The 18564-nt window shown below is 39.7% G+C and overlaps 1 protein-coding gene and 1 non-coding gene across 2 annotated transcripts; one reads left to right on the top strand and one right to left on the bottom strand.

The window, feature by feature from the left end:
- The first annotated feature begins 8234 nt into the window (after window positions 1-8234).
- On the top strand, window positions 8235-17854 carry LOC113882112 (placental prolactin-related protein 3-like). Its single transcript, XM_027525304.1, has 5 exons — window positions 8235-8415; window positions 12475-12656; window positions 14843-14947; window positions 16702-16881; window positions 17515-17854. The coding sequence occupies exons 1-5, from the start codon at window positions 8361-8363 to the stop codon at window positions 17701-17703; spliced, it is 711 nt and encodes a 236-aa protein (XP_027381105.1). The 5' UTR covers window positions 8235-8360; the 3' UTR covers window positions 17704-17854.
- On the bottom strand, window positions 10094-10204 carry LOC113882366. The gene has a single exon (XR_003508374.1). It is a non-coding gene; the product is annotated as a U6 spliceosomal RNA (small nuclear RNA).
- Window positions 17855-18564: the final 710 nt, after the last annotated feature.

The raw sequence follows: 18564 nt of genomic DNA, 5'->3' as shown, positions 1-18564 counted from the left end.
CGCCACTGAGCGACTGAACTGAACTTAACATAGGTATCATCTGACATGTTTACTTTTATTTTTTGAAGTGAATACAGGTAAGTTTCACTCTCTTAGACAGCATCAATTATACAACACAATTTTAACAGTTATAATCATCATGCTGTACATTAGATCCTCAGACCTTATAATTTAAATATGTTAAAATGTATCAGATCAGAGCAGAGCAGATCAGTCGCTCAGTCATGTCCGACTCTTTGTGATCCCATGAATCCCAGCATGCCAGGCCTCCCTGTCCATCACCAAATCCAGGAGTTCACTGAGACTCACGTCCATCGAGTCAGTGATGCCATCCAGCCATCTCATCCTCTGTCGTCCCCTTCTCCTCCTGCCCCCAATCCCTCCCAGCATCAGAGTCTTTTCCAATGAGTCAACTCTCCACATGAGGTGGCCAAAGTACTGGAGTTTCAGCCTGGGATCATTCCTTCCAAAGAAATGCCAGGGCTGATCTCCTTCAGAATGGACTGGTTGAATCTCCTTGCAGTCCAAGGGACTCTCAAGAGTCTTCTCCAACACCACAGTTCAAAAGCATCAATTCTTCAGCGCTCAGCCTTCTTCACAGTCCAACTCTCACATCCATATATGACCACAGGAAAAACAATAGCCTTGACTAGACAGACCTTTGTTGGCAAAGTAATGTCTCTGCTTTTGAATATGCTATTTAGGTTGGTCATAACTTTCCTTCCAAGGAGTAAGTGTCTTTTAATTTCATGGCTGCAGTCACCATCTGCAGTGATTTTGGAGCCCAGAAAAATAAAGTCTGACACTGTTTCCACTGTTTCCCCATCTATTTCCCATGAAGTGATGGGACCGGATGCCATGATCTTCGTTTTCTGAATGTTGAGCTTTAAGCCAACTTTTTCACTCTCCACTTTCACTTTCATCAAGAGGCTTTTGAGTTCCTCTTCACTTTCTGCCATAAGGGTGGTGTCATCTGCATATCTGAGGTTATTGATATTTCTCCCAGCAATCTTGATTCCAGCTTGTGTTTCTTCCAGTCCAGCGTTTCTCATGATGTACTCCTCTGCTGCTGTTGCTGCTAAGTCACTTCAGTAATGTCCGACTCTGTGCAACCCCATAGACGGCAGCCCACCAGGCTCCCCCATCCCTGGGATTCTCCAGGCAAGAACACTGGAGTGGGTTGCAATTTCCTTCTCCAATGCATGAAAGTGAAAAGTGAAAGGTAAGTCGCTCAGTCGTGTCCAACTCTAGTGACCTCATGGACTGCAGCCAACCAGGCTCCTCTATCCATGGGATTCTCCAGGCAAAAGTACTGGAGTGGGGTACCACTGCCCTGCATAAAAGTTAATAAACAGGGTGACAATATACAGCCTTGACGAACTCCTTTTCCTATTTGGAACCAGTCTCTTGCTCCATGTCCAGTTCTAACTATTGCTTCCTAACCTGCATACAAATTTCTCAAGAGGCAAATCAGGTGGTCTGGTATTCCCATCTCTTTCAGAATTTTCCACAATTTATTGTGATCAACACAGTCAAAGGCTTTGGCATAGTCAATAAAGCAGAAATGGATGTTTTTCTGGAATTCTCTTGCTTTTTCTATGATCCAGCGGATGTTGGCAATTTGATCTCTGGTTTCTCTGCCTTTTCTAAAACCAGCTTGAACATCAGAAAGTTCACGGTTCACATACTGCTGAAGCCTGGCTTGGAGAATTTTGAGCATTACTTTACTAGCGTGCGAGATGAGTGCAATTGTGCGGTAGGTTGAGCATTCTTTGGCATTGCCTTTCTTTGGGATTGGAATGAAAACTGAACTTTTCCAGTCCTGTGGCCACTACTGAGTTTTCTAAATTTGCTGGCATATTGAGTGCAGCACTTTCACAGCATCATCTTTCAGGATTTGAAATAGCTCAACTAGAATTCCATCACCTCCACTAGCTTTGTTCATAGTGATGCTTTCTAAGGCCCACTTGACTTCACATTCCAAGATGTCTGGCTCTAGGTCAGTGATCACATCATCGTGATTATCTGGGTCATGAAGATCTTTTTTGTACAGTTCTTCTGTGTATTCTTGCCACCTCTTCTTAATATCTTCTGCTTCTGTTAGGTCCATACCATTTCTGCCCTTTATTGAGTTCATCTTTGCATGAAATGTTCCTTTGGTATCTCTGATTTTCTTGAGGTGATCCCTGGTCTTTCCCATTCTGTTGTTTTCCTCTATTTCTTTGCATTGATCACTGAAGAAGGCTTTCTTATCTCTTCTTGCTATTCTTTGGAACTCTGCATTCAGATGCTTATATCTTTTCTTTTCTCCTTTGCTTTTCCCTTCTCTTCTTTTCACAGCTATTTGTAAGGCCTCCCCAGACAGCCATTTTGCTTTTTTGCATTTCTTTCCTATGGGAATGATCTTGATCCCTGTCTCCTGTACAATGTCACAAACCTCATTCCATAGTTCATCAGGCACTCTATCTATCAGATCTAGGCCCTTAAATCTATTTCTCACTTCCACTGTATAATCATAAGGGATTTGATTTAGGTCATACCTGAATGGTCTCGTGGTTTTCCCTAGTTTCTTCAGTTTAAGTCTGAATGTGGCAATAAGGAGTTCATGGTCTGAGCCACAGTCAGCTCCTGGTCTTGTTTTTGCTGACTGTATAGAGCTTCTCCATCTTTGGCTACAAAGAATATAATCAATCTCATTTCAGTGTTGAGGTGATGTCCATGTATAGAGTCTTCTCTTGTGTTGTTGAAAGAGGGCGTTTGTTATGACCAGTGCATTCTTGGCAAAACTCTATTAGTCTTTGCCCTGCTTCATTCCGTATTCCAAGACCAAATTTGCCTGTTACTCCAGGTGTTTCTTGACTTCCTACTTTTGCATTCCAGTCCCCTATAATGAAAAGGACATCTCTTTTGGGTGTTAGTTCTAAAAGGTCTTGTAGGTCTTCATAGAACCATTCAACTTCAGCTTCTTCAGCGTTCCTGGTTGGGGCATAGACTTGGATTACTGTGATTTTGAATGGTTTGCCTTGGAAACTAACAGAGATCATTCTGTTGTTTTTGAGATTGCATCCAAGTACTGCATTTCAGACTCTTTTGTTGACCATGATGGGTACTCCATTTCTTCTGAGGGATTCCTGCCCACAGTAGTAGATATAATGGTTGTCTGAGTTAAATTCACCCATTCCAGTCCATTTTAGTTTGCTGATTGCTAGAATGTTGACATTCACTCTTGCCATCTCTTGTTTGACCACTTCCAATTTGCCTTGATTCATGGACCTGACATTCCAGGTTCCTATGCAATATTGCTCTTTACAGCATCGGACCTTGCTTCTATCACCAGTCACATCCACAGCTGGATATTGTTTTTCTTTGGCTCCATCCCTTCATTATTTCTGGAGTTATTTCTCCACTGATCTCCAGTAGCATATTGGGCACCTACTGACCTGGGGAGTTTCTCTTTCAGTATCCTATCATTTTGCCTTTTCATAGTGTTTGTGGGGTTCTCAAGGCAAGAATACTGAAGTGGTTTGCCATTCCCTTCTCCAGTGGACCACATTCTGTCAAATCTCTCCATCATGACCCACCCGTCTTGGGTTGCCCCACGGGCATGGCTTAGTTTCATTGAGTTAGACAAGGCTGTGGTCCTAGTGTGATTAGATTGACTAGTTTTCTGTGAGTATGGTTTCAGTGTGTTTGCCCTCTGATGCCCTCTTGCAATACCTATCGTCTTACTTGGGTTTCTCTTACCTTGGGCATGGGGTATCTCTTCACGGCTGCTCCAGCAAAGCGCAGCCATTGCTCCTTACCTTGGACGAGGGGTATCTCCTCACCACCGCCATTCCTGACCTTCAATGTGGGATAGCTGTAGGCCCTCCTGCGCCTGCGCAGCCACGGCTCCGGGTAACTCCTCTCGTCGCCACCCCTAATGTATAACCTTTTACAAACCCATCCCTATTTCCCCCACCATCCAAGCTTTGGCAATCACTTTCCTACTCTGTTTCTGAGTTCCAGTTTTGTTGTGTTTTTCTTTTTAGATTCCTTACAATTGAGATCATACAGTATCTGTCTTCTCTAACTTATTTAACTTAGCATATAGCCTTCCAAATTCATCCATGCTGCCACAAATGGAAGAATGTCTTTCTTTTTTAATGGATAAATAAAATTCACACGCACATACACACACACACACACACACACACACACACACACATATATATATATATATATATTACATCACATTGTTTTAATCTCTTCACCTCCTGACAGATACTTAGATTGTTCCTATAATAGGTTTCTAGGCTACTGTGAATATTGATGCAATGAACATGGCAGTACAGATTTCTCTTTGAGATGATTATTTCATTTCCTTTGAATATATATTCAGAAATGAGTATATATCCAGAAGTGGGATTAATGGGCGCATAACAGTTCTTTGTGAAATTTCTTGAGAAACTTCCTGAAGGTATTCCATGGGAGTTGCACCAATATAGATTCCTACAAATAATCCATTAGACCTCCATTTCCTACACATCCTCAATCACACTTATTTCTTAATTCTTGGTAAAAGCCATTTCAACAGGAACGAATGGTGTATGTTGTACTTTTGATTTCACTTCCCTGATAGTGATGTTGAGCATCTTGTCATATACTTCCCGGGCATTCTGTATGTCTTATTTGGGGGGGAAATTGTCTATTCTGTAAAACATAGCATGCATTTTGTATGCTGCATTTTAATACATAACACTCAGTTACCTATCCATACACCAAAACAAATTATAGAAATACAAATAATCCCATTTACAATTGCATCCAAAAAAAATACTTAGAAATAAATTTAAGCTGGGTGTTGAAAGATTTATGTATGAAAACATTCAAGACACTCATGAAAGAAATATTTAAAAGACACAAGGGAAACATATTTCATATTTATTGACTGGAAGAATTAATATTATTAATACATCCATACTACCCACAGCTATCTACATATTCTCTGCAGTCTCTTTCAAAATTCCAACAAAACAGAAAGAAAAAAATTCTACAACTTGTATAAAACCACTGTTGTTGTTCAGTTGCCAGGTTCTGTCTGTCTCTTTGTGACTCCACAACCTGCAACACACCAGACTTCCCTGTCCCTTACCATCTCTTAGAATTTGCCCATTGAATAGGTGATGGCATCCAACCATCTCATCCTCTGTCACCCTCTTTTTCTTCTGCCTTCAATCTTTCCCAGCTTCAGGGTCTTTTCCAATAAGTCAGCTATTCACATTAGGTGGCCAATGTATTGGAGCTTCAGCTTCAGCATCAGTCCTTCCAAAGAGTATATGGGGTTGATTTCCTATAAGGTTGACTGGTTTTGAACTCCTTGGTGCCCAGGGACTCTCAAGAGTCTTCTACACCAGCATGGTTTGAAAACATCAGTTCTTCAGCACTCTGTCTTCTTTATTGTCTTCCCAGCTCTTACATGTGTACATGACTACTGGAAAGAGCCTAGGCTTGACTATACAGATCTCTGTCGGCAAAGTGATGTTTTTGCTTTTAACACACTGTCTAGGTTTATCACAGCTTTCCTGCCAAGAAGAAATCATCTTCTAATTTCGTGGCTGCAGTCACCATCCACAGTGATTTTAGAGCCCAGGAAGTGGAAATCTGTCACCGCTTCCACCTTTTCCCCTTCTATTTGCCATGTAAGTGATGGGGCCAGATGCCATGATCTTAGCTTTTTTGATATTGAGTTTTAAGCCAGCTTTTTCACTCTCCTCTTTCACCCTCATCAAGAGGCTATTTAGTTCCTCTTGCTTTTTGCCATTAGAGTGGTATCATTCACATGTCTGAGGTTTTTGGTATTTCTACCAGGAATCTTTATTCTAGGCTTTAGGACTCATCCAGTCCAACATTTTGCATGACATGCTCTGCATATATGTTAAATCAGCAGGGTGACAATATTCTGCCTTGATGGACTCCTTCACCAATTTTGAACCAGTTTATTGTTCCTTGTCTGCTTATAACTGTTGCTTTTTGAACTGCATACAGGTTTCTCAGAAGAGGGGTAAGGTTGGTTTGGTATGCCCATCTCCTTAACAATTTTCCACTTTGTTGTGATCCACACAGTTTGGTAAAGTCAATGAAGCAAATGTTTTTCTGGAATTCCCTTAATTTCTCTATGTTCCAGCATATGTTGCCAATTTGATCTCTGGTTCCTCTGCCTTTTCTAAACCCAGCTTGAACATCTGGAAGTTCTAGGTTCACATAATGCTGAAGCCTAGCCTGGAGGATTTTGGGCATAACCTTACTAGCACTGGAGATGAGTGCACCTGCAATGGCTTGAACATTCTTTAATACTGCCCTTCTTGGGAAATGGGACAAGGATTGACCTATTCCTGTCTTCTGACCCCTTCTGGCTTTTCCAAATTTTCTGACATTGAGTGGAGCACTTTAATAGCATCATGTTTTAGGATTTTAAATAGCTTTGCTGGAATTCTATCACCTCCAATAGCTTTATGGGCAGCAGTGCTTCTTAAGACTCACTTGAATTCAGATTCTAGAATGTCTGGCTCTAAGTGAGAAACCACACCATTGTGATTATCTGGGTCATTAAGATTTTTTTTTGTATAGTTCTTCTGTGTACTTTTCCCATCTTTTTTGGTCTATTCTGTTGTATTAAATCACAAAACACCAAAGATAGAAGTGATCTTGAGAAAAAAGAACAAAGTTTGAGACTAGATTGCTGATTTCAAATTGTATTAGAAAGCTATAGTAATCAAAACAGAATGACTTGCGTCTGGCACATAAATAGACACATAGTTCAACAGAGCAGAACAGCAAAGCTGGAAAGAAATGCACACCCATATATTGTTAGTTAGGTTATGAAAAAAGAGTTTTTTTCCAGTGGGGAAAGACAAGCTTTTCAAAAATGGCACTAGGAAAACTGGATAGTCCTATGAAAAAATGAAACTGTGCCCCTGTCTTTTACCATACACAAAAATCTACTAAAAAGGGAATAAAAGGTGAACATAAGACTTCAAGCAGTTAAACCCCTAGAAGAATACATTGAGGTAATCTTCTTGCCATTGGTCTTTGCAACAAGTTTTTGGGTTTCACACCAAAATCAAAGGCAACTACTGCAAAAACATACAAGTGGGACGACATCAAACTCCAAACAAAGGAACATCAACAAAATCAAATGGCACTTTACAGATTGACAGAAGATATTTCCAAAACATATATTTGATAAGGGCTTAATATCCAAGAATACATGAGACATACAACTCATGGGCAAAAAAACCCCAAATAATCCAAATTTTTAATGGAGTGTAAGAAAAGTAAGAGTTTCAATAAATCTGAAGATTAGACTGTAGATGAGAGATATTGAAAGGTTTTCCTTCTAGAAAAACAAAAGTTTGTTCTTTCCTGGCATTACTTTCTTCATCTGCACTCACGTGTTTGACAATTACAGTTCAATGTGTACATTCTTCAATGAATAGCAATCACCCCACAGTGAGCTATAATATGTACTAAGAACAGCCCCATTGGGGGGAAAAAAAAAAAACATCTAATTGCATACTTACTAATGAGGCATATCAAAAGGAAGGTAATTTCCAGAGTTTACCACTCCATTGTTTTCTATATTTCATTTCAAAATTGAGCCACCTAGTAAGGAAAATGAGTTAAGAGATCTCAATAATATATAGATAGAAAATCAGTTTTTAAAGGGGGCATTAATGGATTATAATTCGGGGGTAATTTATTACTACTGTTGTAACTGTAGTCCTTTGATTCTCAACTGCATCAGGTTAATAATTTATTATAAATATTAATACCAACACAGGGACACATACTACTAAAGTTATAGTGAATAGAGAAAGACATATTAGGCAAGAAGTGAAAGTATGGGAAGTCAGCAATGGTAGCAAACTAAAAGGCAGTATTGCCTTGAGGGGAAAGAAGATTCTCAAAGTTTCTTGAAACAGCAAGAACAAACCAGATGTGAGGAGTTAGTTTAATTTGTAAACCAGAAGCTCTACCAGAAGAAATGTAAGTTCATAAAAACATTACGATGCTAAAACTCAAAATTTAGCTAGGGAATAGGGTAGGGTCAGGTATATAGACATTCAAAATTCTCCATTGCTTAGTGCATCAGGCACTCAAGGACCACCCTCACTGAAGTCTTTCTCTATTGCTCAACCTACAGGTACCAGCATGGAGAAAGAGACAGCTCTACTCCACAGGCAGTAGAAGCCTACCTTTACGCCTCATGGCTTTCCTTAAGAAGCATTCCATGCAGCAGATTTCCTCCATCCCATCCCATCAGGCTGACTCCCCACAGTCAACAGGAGTCCTCACCCTGGGATCATTCCACAATCCCCATGGCTCCAGCTCCCAGCTTCTGTGGACACCAGTGGACTTACAACCCTGTCCAAGGTATGAAAGGCTGCAGCATGGCTTGTCTATGTGGTTCTCACTCCGTTCAGACTGTCACAGATTAGTGAGTTCTCTCCCCAACTGCTTCAAATGCCTCCCCCTTCCCAGTGGATGGCCATGGACGTAGGGATCTTTTCCCTGTGCTTCAGCTCCCTCTCCCCCAGTTGCAGGCTGGTCTGACTAGTTCTGCTCCTTCTCCCTCCCCTGCCTTGTCCCTTTTTTCCTTGTCCTACTGAGTTCTGTGTGGATCCGGATATTCCTTCTTAGTAGTCAGAGAGTCCTGCCAGGATTCACCTGTTCTTCTGAGAGAACTGTTGCATCTTTAGACGTTCTTGAAGCATCAGTGGAGAGAAGTATACCCCACTTCCACCTACCCCTCCATCATCTTGTCCACCCCCATTTGTACATGTGTTAGAAATGAGTTTCCCTTTCTATTAAGTAACATTGCCATCATCACACATGTTTATCTTTTGCTTTTTGAGAAGAACACAGGTAAGTTCCACTCTCTTCAGTTCAGTCAGTCATTCGGTGGTGTCCAACTCTTTGTGACCCACTGACTGAGGCAACACAGGCTCCCCTGTCCATAACCAACTCCCAGAGCTTTTTCAATCTCACGATTAGATCATGAAGCTCAAAGTTAGATCCTCAGACCTTATTAATTTTTTATACATTAAAATATGTAACCTTTAAAATCCGACATAGAGGCACATAGTATTCAAGTTACAGTAGACTGAGAAAGGCAAAGCTTATGAAGCAGGAAATGAAATCATATAAAATTAGCAATGGTATCAAAACAAGGGGCAGTATTGCCTAGAAAGAAAGCAGAGTTCTCTAATTTTTGGAGACAACACGAACAAGCCAGATGTGAGCCAACCAGCTTAAGCTGTATACCAGAAACTGCACCAGAAGGAAAATGAAGTTCATAAAATTATGCTGATGCTAAACCACAACATCCTGACATAAGAGAATAGGGTAGAGTTTATGTAGACGCTGAAAACTACTCAGAGAGGTAGACATGGAAGCAAATACACTAATGAGCTTCTGAAAAATCAAAGCACAAAAGAGTCTGAAAAATAAATTGTAAAGGGACTTGGTAGTCTAGTCAAAAGAATAAGAGAATCAAATTAGAAAACCAAAATATAAAGACTTGTATACATGATAGACCCAGAGAATGCTCAGGAGAGAAAATTTCAGCCTAAGTGACCAGCGAAGAGAAGCCTCCAGCATCTGGAACCGAAACCCTGGTCAGGACTCATGACTGTGTGCTTCTGAGAACAGCCTCAGTTTCACAGTTTGGGCACTAAACCACCTAAAAGCAAACGCAGACAAGGATTATAGCCTGCTATGACAGTGAATCAAGACAATAGTGTTGGTTAGTTTACTTTTCTCATTCAACTATAAAGTTAATGAATCACTAACCAATGATAATTGACACCATCAGTTTCCAATCAGATCCTCTTTAGTCATACAATGGATATGTGAACCTGTTACATGATCCCCCAATAACAGTTTTAATAATTGAATTTCTTGATGTTTAATTGAAGGGTAATTGCTTTACAATACTGTACTGCTTTCCGCCAAACATCAACATGAATCTGCCGTAGGTATACCTATAGCCCCTCTTTCTTTAACCCCCTTGCCACCTTCCTTCCAATCCCAACCCTCGAAGTTGTTATGGAAAAATATGGAAGGCTTCACAAATTTGTGCATCATCCTTGGGCAGGGGCCATGCTGATCTTCTCAGTATTATTCCAATTATTTAATATATGTGCTACCAAAGCAATCACACGAATAACATTCTAACAGAAAAAAAAATCATATAGTTAGTCATCTACCAATAAATGATCCATTACATTAAGAATTAGAATATTCTGCTATATTTACTCGGAGAAGGCAATGGCACCCCACTCCAGTACTCTTGCCTGGAAAATCCCACAGATGGAGGAGCCTGGTAGGCTGCAGTCCATGGGGCCGTGAAGAGTTGGACACGACTGAACGACTTCACTTTCACTTTTCACTTTCATGCATTGGGGAAGGAAATGGCAACCCACTCCAGTATTCTTGCCTGGAGAATCCCAGGTACGGGGGAGCTTAGTGAGCTGCCATCTATGGGGTCACACAGAATCGGACACAACTGAAGCGACTTAGCAGCAGCAGCTATATTTACTGCCTCTTATAAAATAGAATTTTATAAGGTCCAAAGTTTCATGAAGGAATTAAGCATATATTTAGTCATAACACATGTATACTTACACAGAAGTATATGCACACAATAATGTCTATGTTATACAAGCTATTATTCTCCTTGCCTGTCACAATAAGTCTCTTTAGTTGATGAGAGATATAGTCCAGAATTTCTCCAACTTATATGTCTTCCTTTTGAGAACCACTTCTTTTATTTTCACCACCTATTTTTAAATGACCATTTTATTCTTATATACCTTCCCCCTTTAAACTAACAAAGAGCAGAGAAAACCTAGTAAATGCTGATAACTTATCCTTAATTAAATTACCACTCTTCTGGTAAATTGGAAAAAGAATCATGTTCCCACCTCATTCAGGAGGATAAAATCTCTACTTTATCAGTTCTCTTGCCCAAATTCAATTCTTACTCTCTTCAGTCTTAAATTCTGCTTACAAAGGATGCACAGGAAAAGTAATATTAAAATCATGCTTGCAAGAGCCTATGATTTTATGCTTCTGTTGGCCAAAGGTAGGGCCAGGAATAATTTCTCAAATATTACAATACATCGTGGAAGCATGAAGGTCTAATTCTCCTATCAAAGAGGAGATGTTTGGAGGTGGTTCAAAAACTAAGCCCTATGGGTTGTCAGGATGTACTCCTGACCAGACAGATAAATTTTGTCCCTAAAAAGTCAAAGTCAGGAAAGGGCAGGCCTTATTCGCAGAGCCAATGACATTATCTTGGGTGCTGACCAGGTAATATTCTTGTATTAAATTTGGAAATTTATTTGCTGTTTTCTTGAAGAAACAAACATAATGAGAAGATTAAGGATGCATAAAAGTAGAAGAGCTGTCAAGGTGCCTAGAAGAAAGGCTAGCCAGCAGAACCAGGCCCCCACACTGATAATTGTCAAAGACTGTAACAGTGAGTGTTTTATAGACAGAAGAACCAGTGGATAAAACCAATGTTCCAGGGTCACTGCTGTTTTGCAGTCAAAGACAAAATATTTTTCTCTTTAAGCACAGTCATCAGAGATCCTGATGTGTTCCTGGTTACACACATGCAGACCGAGGGCCACAGGCATGTGTGATGTGACATCAGGAAGTGAACAGATGAGTGTACTGGTGCCCAGTCACCTGCATCTGCTAATAATGGGACCTGGGGAAAATTACTTGCCCTCTCCAAGTCATCACATCTTCATTAACATAACTTGATGATCTTAGTGAAGACTAAGGCTATCTCACAGGGTTCCCATGAAACACAAATTTTAAGATGTTTTAAAGCTTTTAGAAAAGTATCATAGACATGCATGGGGTTACTAAGGTGAGCGAGCAGATCCAAAGTACAGTATCCTTTTTCTCTTGGTATTCTCTTTTTAGGCAATAGCAGCGATCAGTCAGTCATGTGTTTACTCTTACCCCAGCATGATGGTAAACCACACAGATCAACTGGACTTTTCTTGTCATTTCAGTGTCTAAAATGCAGGCATTAGTCAATGTAGAGTCTAAAAATTATGAACTTCTAGATGGCCTCACTGCTCAGAGTTGCAGAGTCCCAACATTAAACTGTCTTAAAAGAATGGCCTAAACACTCTGGCTCAGAATTAAGTTCCAAATGTTTGCAGAGCACAGAAGTCCTTCTGGCAGCAATACAAAATTACAGGGAGTAACCTACTTCTCCACCTATCTATCTGTGCAAATATCATCATCCATGTAAATTTACACTGAAGGTGCTCCTTCTTCCTCATCCCGGCTACTACAGCACCACTCCTGCTCAGAGGAACAGGGAAAGAGGAGGCTTCCCACCACAGGATGTATTTGATAACCTCAGATGACTAGATCATCTCAGAACGGCTCATGTTTTTATTTAATCAGGGTCCTGCCTGCTGCTGCTGCTGGTCATGTCAAATCTGCTCCTGTGCCAAGGCAGAACATGCCCGTTCTGCTGTTCTGACGTGTTTGACATCCCCTTGGAATCCCTTAGAAACCTGTTTCTCAATGCTACCATGTTGTCCCGCGACATTGCCATCCATTCCAGCATAATGTTCACTGATTTTGTAAGTACTATGGTGGTGGTGGTTTAGTTGCTAAGTCGTGTATGAGTTTTGCAACCCCATGGACTGTAGCCCGCTAGGCTCCCAGATGGAACCTTCGCATAAGTGACTGAGCTATACTGTCCTTTCAACGAGAAGGCTGCATCAACCAAACTTCATATAACACAGTCTCTAGGTCAAAGTAGCCATCAGCTCATAAGATGTGGAAATCAAAGAAAGGATCAGTTTTGTGAAATCTCAAAGATTCCTAAGAAGTGCAATAACTTTTTCAATTTCCTTTCATTCATTTTCTTTTGTAAATTTCCAAAATAAATGATTTTGTATTTGTCAGCCAAGAATGCCATAAAAAAATACAATAGATTCAGTGGAATAAACAACAGAAATTTCTTTCCTCACAGTTCTGGGGGCTAGAAGTACCAGATAAGAGTGCCAGCAAGGTGAGGTTCTGGTAAGAACTCTTTCCTCCCAGGCTGGATTCTCCATGCATGCTCACACATAATGGGGTTGGGGAAGAGAAAGACACAGAGATGTAGAGAGAAAAGAGAAAATTCTCTGCTGTTTCGCCTCATAAAGACACTAAACCTATTGGATCAGTGTTCCACCCTAAGAGCTGGTTAATGTTAATGGGCTTCGCTGGTGGCTCAGATGGTAAAGAATCTGCCCTCAATGTGAGAGACCTGGGTTCTATCCCTGGGTCTAGAAGATTCCCTGGAGAAGGGAATGGCAAGCCACTCAAGTATTCTTGCCTGAGAACTCCCATGGACAGAGGAGTATGGTGGGCTAGAGTGCATGGGGTCCCAAAATGTTGGAACCCTTTTCAAAACACAGCACTTTGGCAGTTAGGGCTCTAACACATGAATTTGAAGAACACACATTCAGTCCACAATACTACCTGACACAAAGCACTTTTAGGTGGGACTGGGGGAAAAAGAAGCATGTTGATTTTCTGGTCCTTCAGTGTGTCTCTGGGCTTTCTTCTCCAGGCTCAGAGTAAATAGCCAACAAATGAGAACTGCTCTGCAGTGAACTGGGTGGACGGAACATGTTAAACAAAGCTGAAATCCGGTCACAAAAACAAATAATGGTAGTTTTTTTTAATGCTACAAATTATTGTTTTAAGTTTTTCAGTGAACAGTTGTAGAACTACAATAGAAGGAATGTTTACAATTGGAAACAATTATTCTCTTTTTGATGAAGGTATTTCAAAGTTGTGTGTTAATTCTTTTAGGTCAATAAAGGAGCACATAGTAGAGCAGACAGCTAATAAAAAGCGGTGCTGAAGATTTCTATTAAATTCACGTAGTTCTTTTTACTCACTAGTTTTGCTTCATCCTCCATTTTTGACTGTCCATTTTTTTTCCAACTCTTCCAAGTAATCTCTTTAAATGTTCATAACGTTCACTAAAGATTAGTTTTTCTCTATCAATGTGTTAGCTAGAGTTTTCTACTCTTATTATTCTCAGTCCATGCTTAGTATTCCCTATAGCTTTATGCCATGATTTTCTGCAGTACCATTTTGTCGCCGTAAACAACATTGTATTCTGCACCTGGGAAGAACACTAAGCTTTTTGGTGTGCAGATTCAGAGATAAGTCAAAGTCATAAGTGTATAACTCTTTGTAAGGGAATATATTGGCTCTACCCCACAGTAAACAAGAGATTAAATGGTTAAATATAGGTGCATGCATGCATTCTAAGTCACTTCAGTTGTGTCCAACTCTTTGCAACCCTACTGACTGTAGCCTAACAGGCTCCTCTGGCCATAGGATTTGCCAGGCAAGAATACTGGAGTAGGCTGCTGTGCCCTCTTGCAAGGGATGCTCCTCACCTAGGCATCAAACCTGAGTCTTGTTATATCTCCTGCATTGGCAGGAATGTTCTTTACCACTACCATCACCTGGGAAGCACCAAGTATTGGTACAAAAGTGCTATATTTGGGTCAAATAATAAAAAAGAAAAAGAAAAGAGAATAATAAAATAGACAAGGGGAAAAGGTTGAATTTAGAAAAGTTAGATGTAAAATCATTTTTATAGAGACAATGTATAGAAAAATAGGAAAAGAATGACTTTCAAATTTTGTGATGCTCCACGTTATAAAAATTACATGAATGTCAAACATGTTAATGTTCCTGTAATGGGTTCATCTACTGAATGCCCCAAAACCGTAACTAATTGCCTGATCACTTTCAGGATGAAAAATATGCCCAGGGCAAACAGTACGATATCAATGACAAGAGCTGCCATACCGATCCCCTCCCTACTCCCGAAGAAAGAGAACAAGCCCTAAAGATAAACGTGAGTCTTTCACCTGGGTTTTTCACTGGGTCAAATGAGACAGGAAGTATGTTACCAGACTTCAGATTATTAGAGGTTATGGTAACTGTACATGCAGAAAAAGGTGGAGGAATGGTAAGAAATTGAAAAGAAATTATATTATGCATTTGATTAAGCATGAGCGAAATCAAGGGATGACTAAAGATCTGTAGTAGCAAAATAAATAACAGATTTATAAAATGTCCATGCAGACAACTTTAGCTCAACCAATGCATTAGACACAGGATTGCAGCTATTATTCTGTATGAAAACAGGAAATGAATGGGAACTTCCATGTGTAAAATATAAGATTGCAAAATTCATGAATATATAAGAACACACCCCAGTTTTGAGTACTCCCTGTTACTAGTGACTCCTACGTGGGAGTCCTATACTGCACCACCTGAGCCCCCGCATCTGCCTTTCAAGGCTCTCCTGATTCTGCTTCTACCTCTCTGACACCTCCTTCACTCGTCATTCTCAATGACTCCTCTGTCACCTTTTATTCTTAATTTGTAAGTCTCCCCACAATGGCCTATAAACATTGCTTTACTTCTCATGGCCGCAACAATTGCCTCTGTTCTGAGGACAGCACAGTTTACATGTCAAGCCTCAGTCATTTATGGCAGCTCCAAATTTTCACAGTTATAATCTCTCCTTTCTGATTTCCTGCATTATCCTTCATCCTAACATTATTCAAAATATTTTCACATGCATCCCTCTTAAAATACTATCTTCTCTCTCTACAACTTTCTTAAAGATACCAGCATTATTTTCCCCTGTTAAGCTCATTAATAATGAGGGTGATCAAGTAAAGGAAAAGGTCAAAGAGTAAGAAGAGGAGGGGTTTTTCAATAAGCTTATTGTTTAAAGTTTATTGAGAGTTACTACACGGCCATACATTTTACTCAGCACTTTGTGTGCATTACTATATTTAATCCTATTCAGTTCTCTGTTCTTTACCAGTAAAACAGTTCATGGCTGTAAAGAAATCAAGCATATTAACTAGAGAGTTTCAGACCCCGGGATTTTCATGCTGAATTCTGGTAATAGTAGTGAAGTAGGGGGCAAAACCCTCCATTGTGAATCCCACTGATGCTGTTACTAAAAACAAGACTGTGCCATTTTCTGCCCAGACACATGTCAACAAAACAGACTCTTCTGATATCAGCAGGGGGCTGATGTGGGATCAGCTGAGGAGAGAAGCCTGTTTAGGAATGTCATGTCTTCTTCCTTATCTCTTTGTTATAATATCATAAAGCAATTACCAATCAAAAATTAATACAAGTGACTCATCTGATTCATTAATACGAATGAATCACTGGGTGACAATGATGTGGGCACAGGTGGAATCCCTCTTTCCTGGGTCAGGCACTGCAGCACATACTGACTTGTCGTAAAAACTTAGATTCTCTCAGGCAAATATACAAAGATAAAATAACTCACTGAGTGGTGGTAGAATTTCAGAGGAAAAAGAAAATTCTTCATGTTATAAATTAGAACTCATCAGAAGAATTAGTTCCTAGCATAACCTAGATTTTTAATAATTCAGCAAAGTGTGAACTAATAGCTTACATTTTATCATTTTGAAACTTTTACTACCTTCAAATATCTCTGCACGCACATAGGAATAACCAAAAGTTTTTTTAGGTCAGCTGCTCTGAGCAAAGATCACATGTTACCAAAACCACTGAATTATGATTATTTTAATGAGACTGTTTCTTCTGGTTGCTTAGAATGAAGACCTGAGTAAGTGGATAATCATGTTACTGTACTCCTGGAAAAGACCTCTAAATCATCTAGTCACAGAGCTGCAGAATATGAAAGAAGTCTCAGATACTATCCTATCAAGTGCCAGACAAAATTTGAAAAAAGTACAAGAACTTCAAGAATTCATAGAGAGGCAATTCAGCCAGGTGAGTGTCCTGCAGAGGGCTTTCTTGCTTTGTTCATGAATGAAAGAGGTGACTTCTGTAATGTGTAAGGTGTTTTGAAATATCTCATTTTGTAAGAAAAAAATTTATGACTTCTATATTCTAGACTGCTACTATATAAAGCAGGAGCCTAGTCATTCATAGTGATAGATTCTACTGTAAAGGAATCAGAATTTCACTGCAATTTTTGACATGTGCAGCCTTCCCTGCATTGCACACAATTCCACCGAAAGCTTGCCTCTTCCTGGGCACTGGTGGTTGAAATATTTTCAAGAGTAAGAGAACTAAAGTACAGAATTTCCAAGATCAGCATTTTCTTCAAAGTAACCCAGGACATCTGCTATTGAAATTCCACTTGTCTTCTTTCTCTGTTCTCATCAAATCAAAGGATGAGAGTGGGAAGGAAGAAAAGAGAAAGTTAAAACTAAACTTGAGTTATGTTTCTACTTTTTAGATTCCTAATAGTTTTCTCATAGGCTGGCTCCAAAATCCATATCTAGAGAGTTTTATATTCGTATATCTTCCCCAAATCTTATTTTGATAATTAGAAGCAAAAAAAAAAATGAGCAAATACTAATAAAACACATAAGAAGTCACTATCTTTTGGGTATTCAGATTATTTTTCCAGTAAGGCGGCTGACCGAGGGTGAAATAGTCTGGTCAGAACTTCCATCCCTGGTGTCCAGCGATGAAGATATTCGTCATTCTGCATTTTATAACCTGTTCAAGTGCCTGCAGAGGGATTCACATAAAGTTGACATGTACACCAAGATCATGTTGTGCCGAATCAACAACACGTGCTAAATCCAAAGCATCCCATCCAGCTCTGAGGTGGTGGTAATGTTCTATCCCATAGCAAGCTTCTTAGAAATTTATAGTTTTTTAATGCATGCTCTGTGAAATGGGTCTCCTCTAAAAAAATAAACACAGACTCTGTAGAGATGTCAAAATCTAAGAGGGCAATTTGTTAACATTTCTTATCTTCATTTAATAGAAAATCAAAAGAAAATCCACACCTACAATTGAAAGAACGAAGCTCCTATTAAAATTAGTCACAAATAGCAGAAGCTGGCATTACAACGAAGACCATTAAGAGATTATGTGAGAATCACAGCCAATTTTCTGAGTCAAGTTATTAGAATCAAAGAATTAGACAACTGTTCGTGGTTCTAGTCATGCTACCAAGAAGGCTGAATTCTCAGGATTCTTTATGAAAGCCAGCCACGACTTTCAGCCAACTATCACAGTGTTACACCAGACAAGATAAATGCTTTGCACCTTTGTATAAATAGCATGAGGTTTACTGAACTGTCTAAAGATTGTTAGGATGCTGTCTTAGTCCTTCTGGGTTGCTATAAAAAAAAAAAAAATATATATATATATATATATATATATCTCAGGCTTAAAAACAATGGAAATGGGTTTCCACAGCGTGGTCATGCAGGGTCCTGTCTGGTCACATACTTCTTACTATATCCTCACACGGGGGAGGGCTTGGGAGCTCTGTGGGTCTCTTATATATAAAAGCATTCATCTCATTGAAGAGGCTTCATCCTTACAACTCCATCATCTCACAAAGGCCCCACCTATGGATGTCATAACCATGAGAATCAGGATTTCATCATATGAAATTTCTGGGGGATACAAAGGCTGAGACCATAGCAG

The sequence above is a fragment of the Bos indicus x Bos taurus genome, chromosome 23 (assembly GCF_003369695.1).
Source record: "Bos indicus x Bos taurus breed Angus x Brahman F1 hybrid chromosome 23, Bos_hybrid_MaternalHap_v2.0, whole genome shotgun sequence".
Taxonomy (NCBI): Eukaryota; Metazoa; Chordata; class Mammalia; order Artiodactyla; family Bovidae; genus Bos; species Bos indicus x Bos taurus.
The sequence above is the reverse complement of the archived record's forward strand: the minus strand, read 5'-3'. Positions and strand labels throughout refer to the sequence as shown.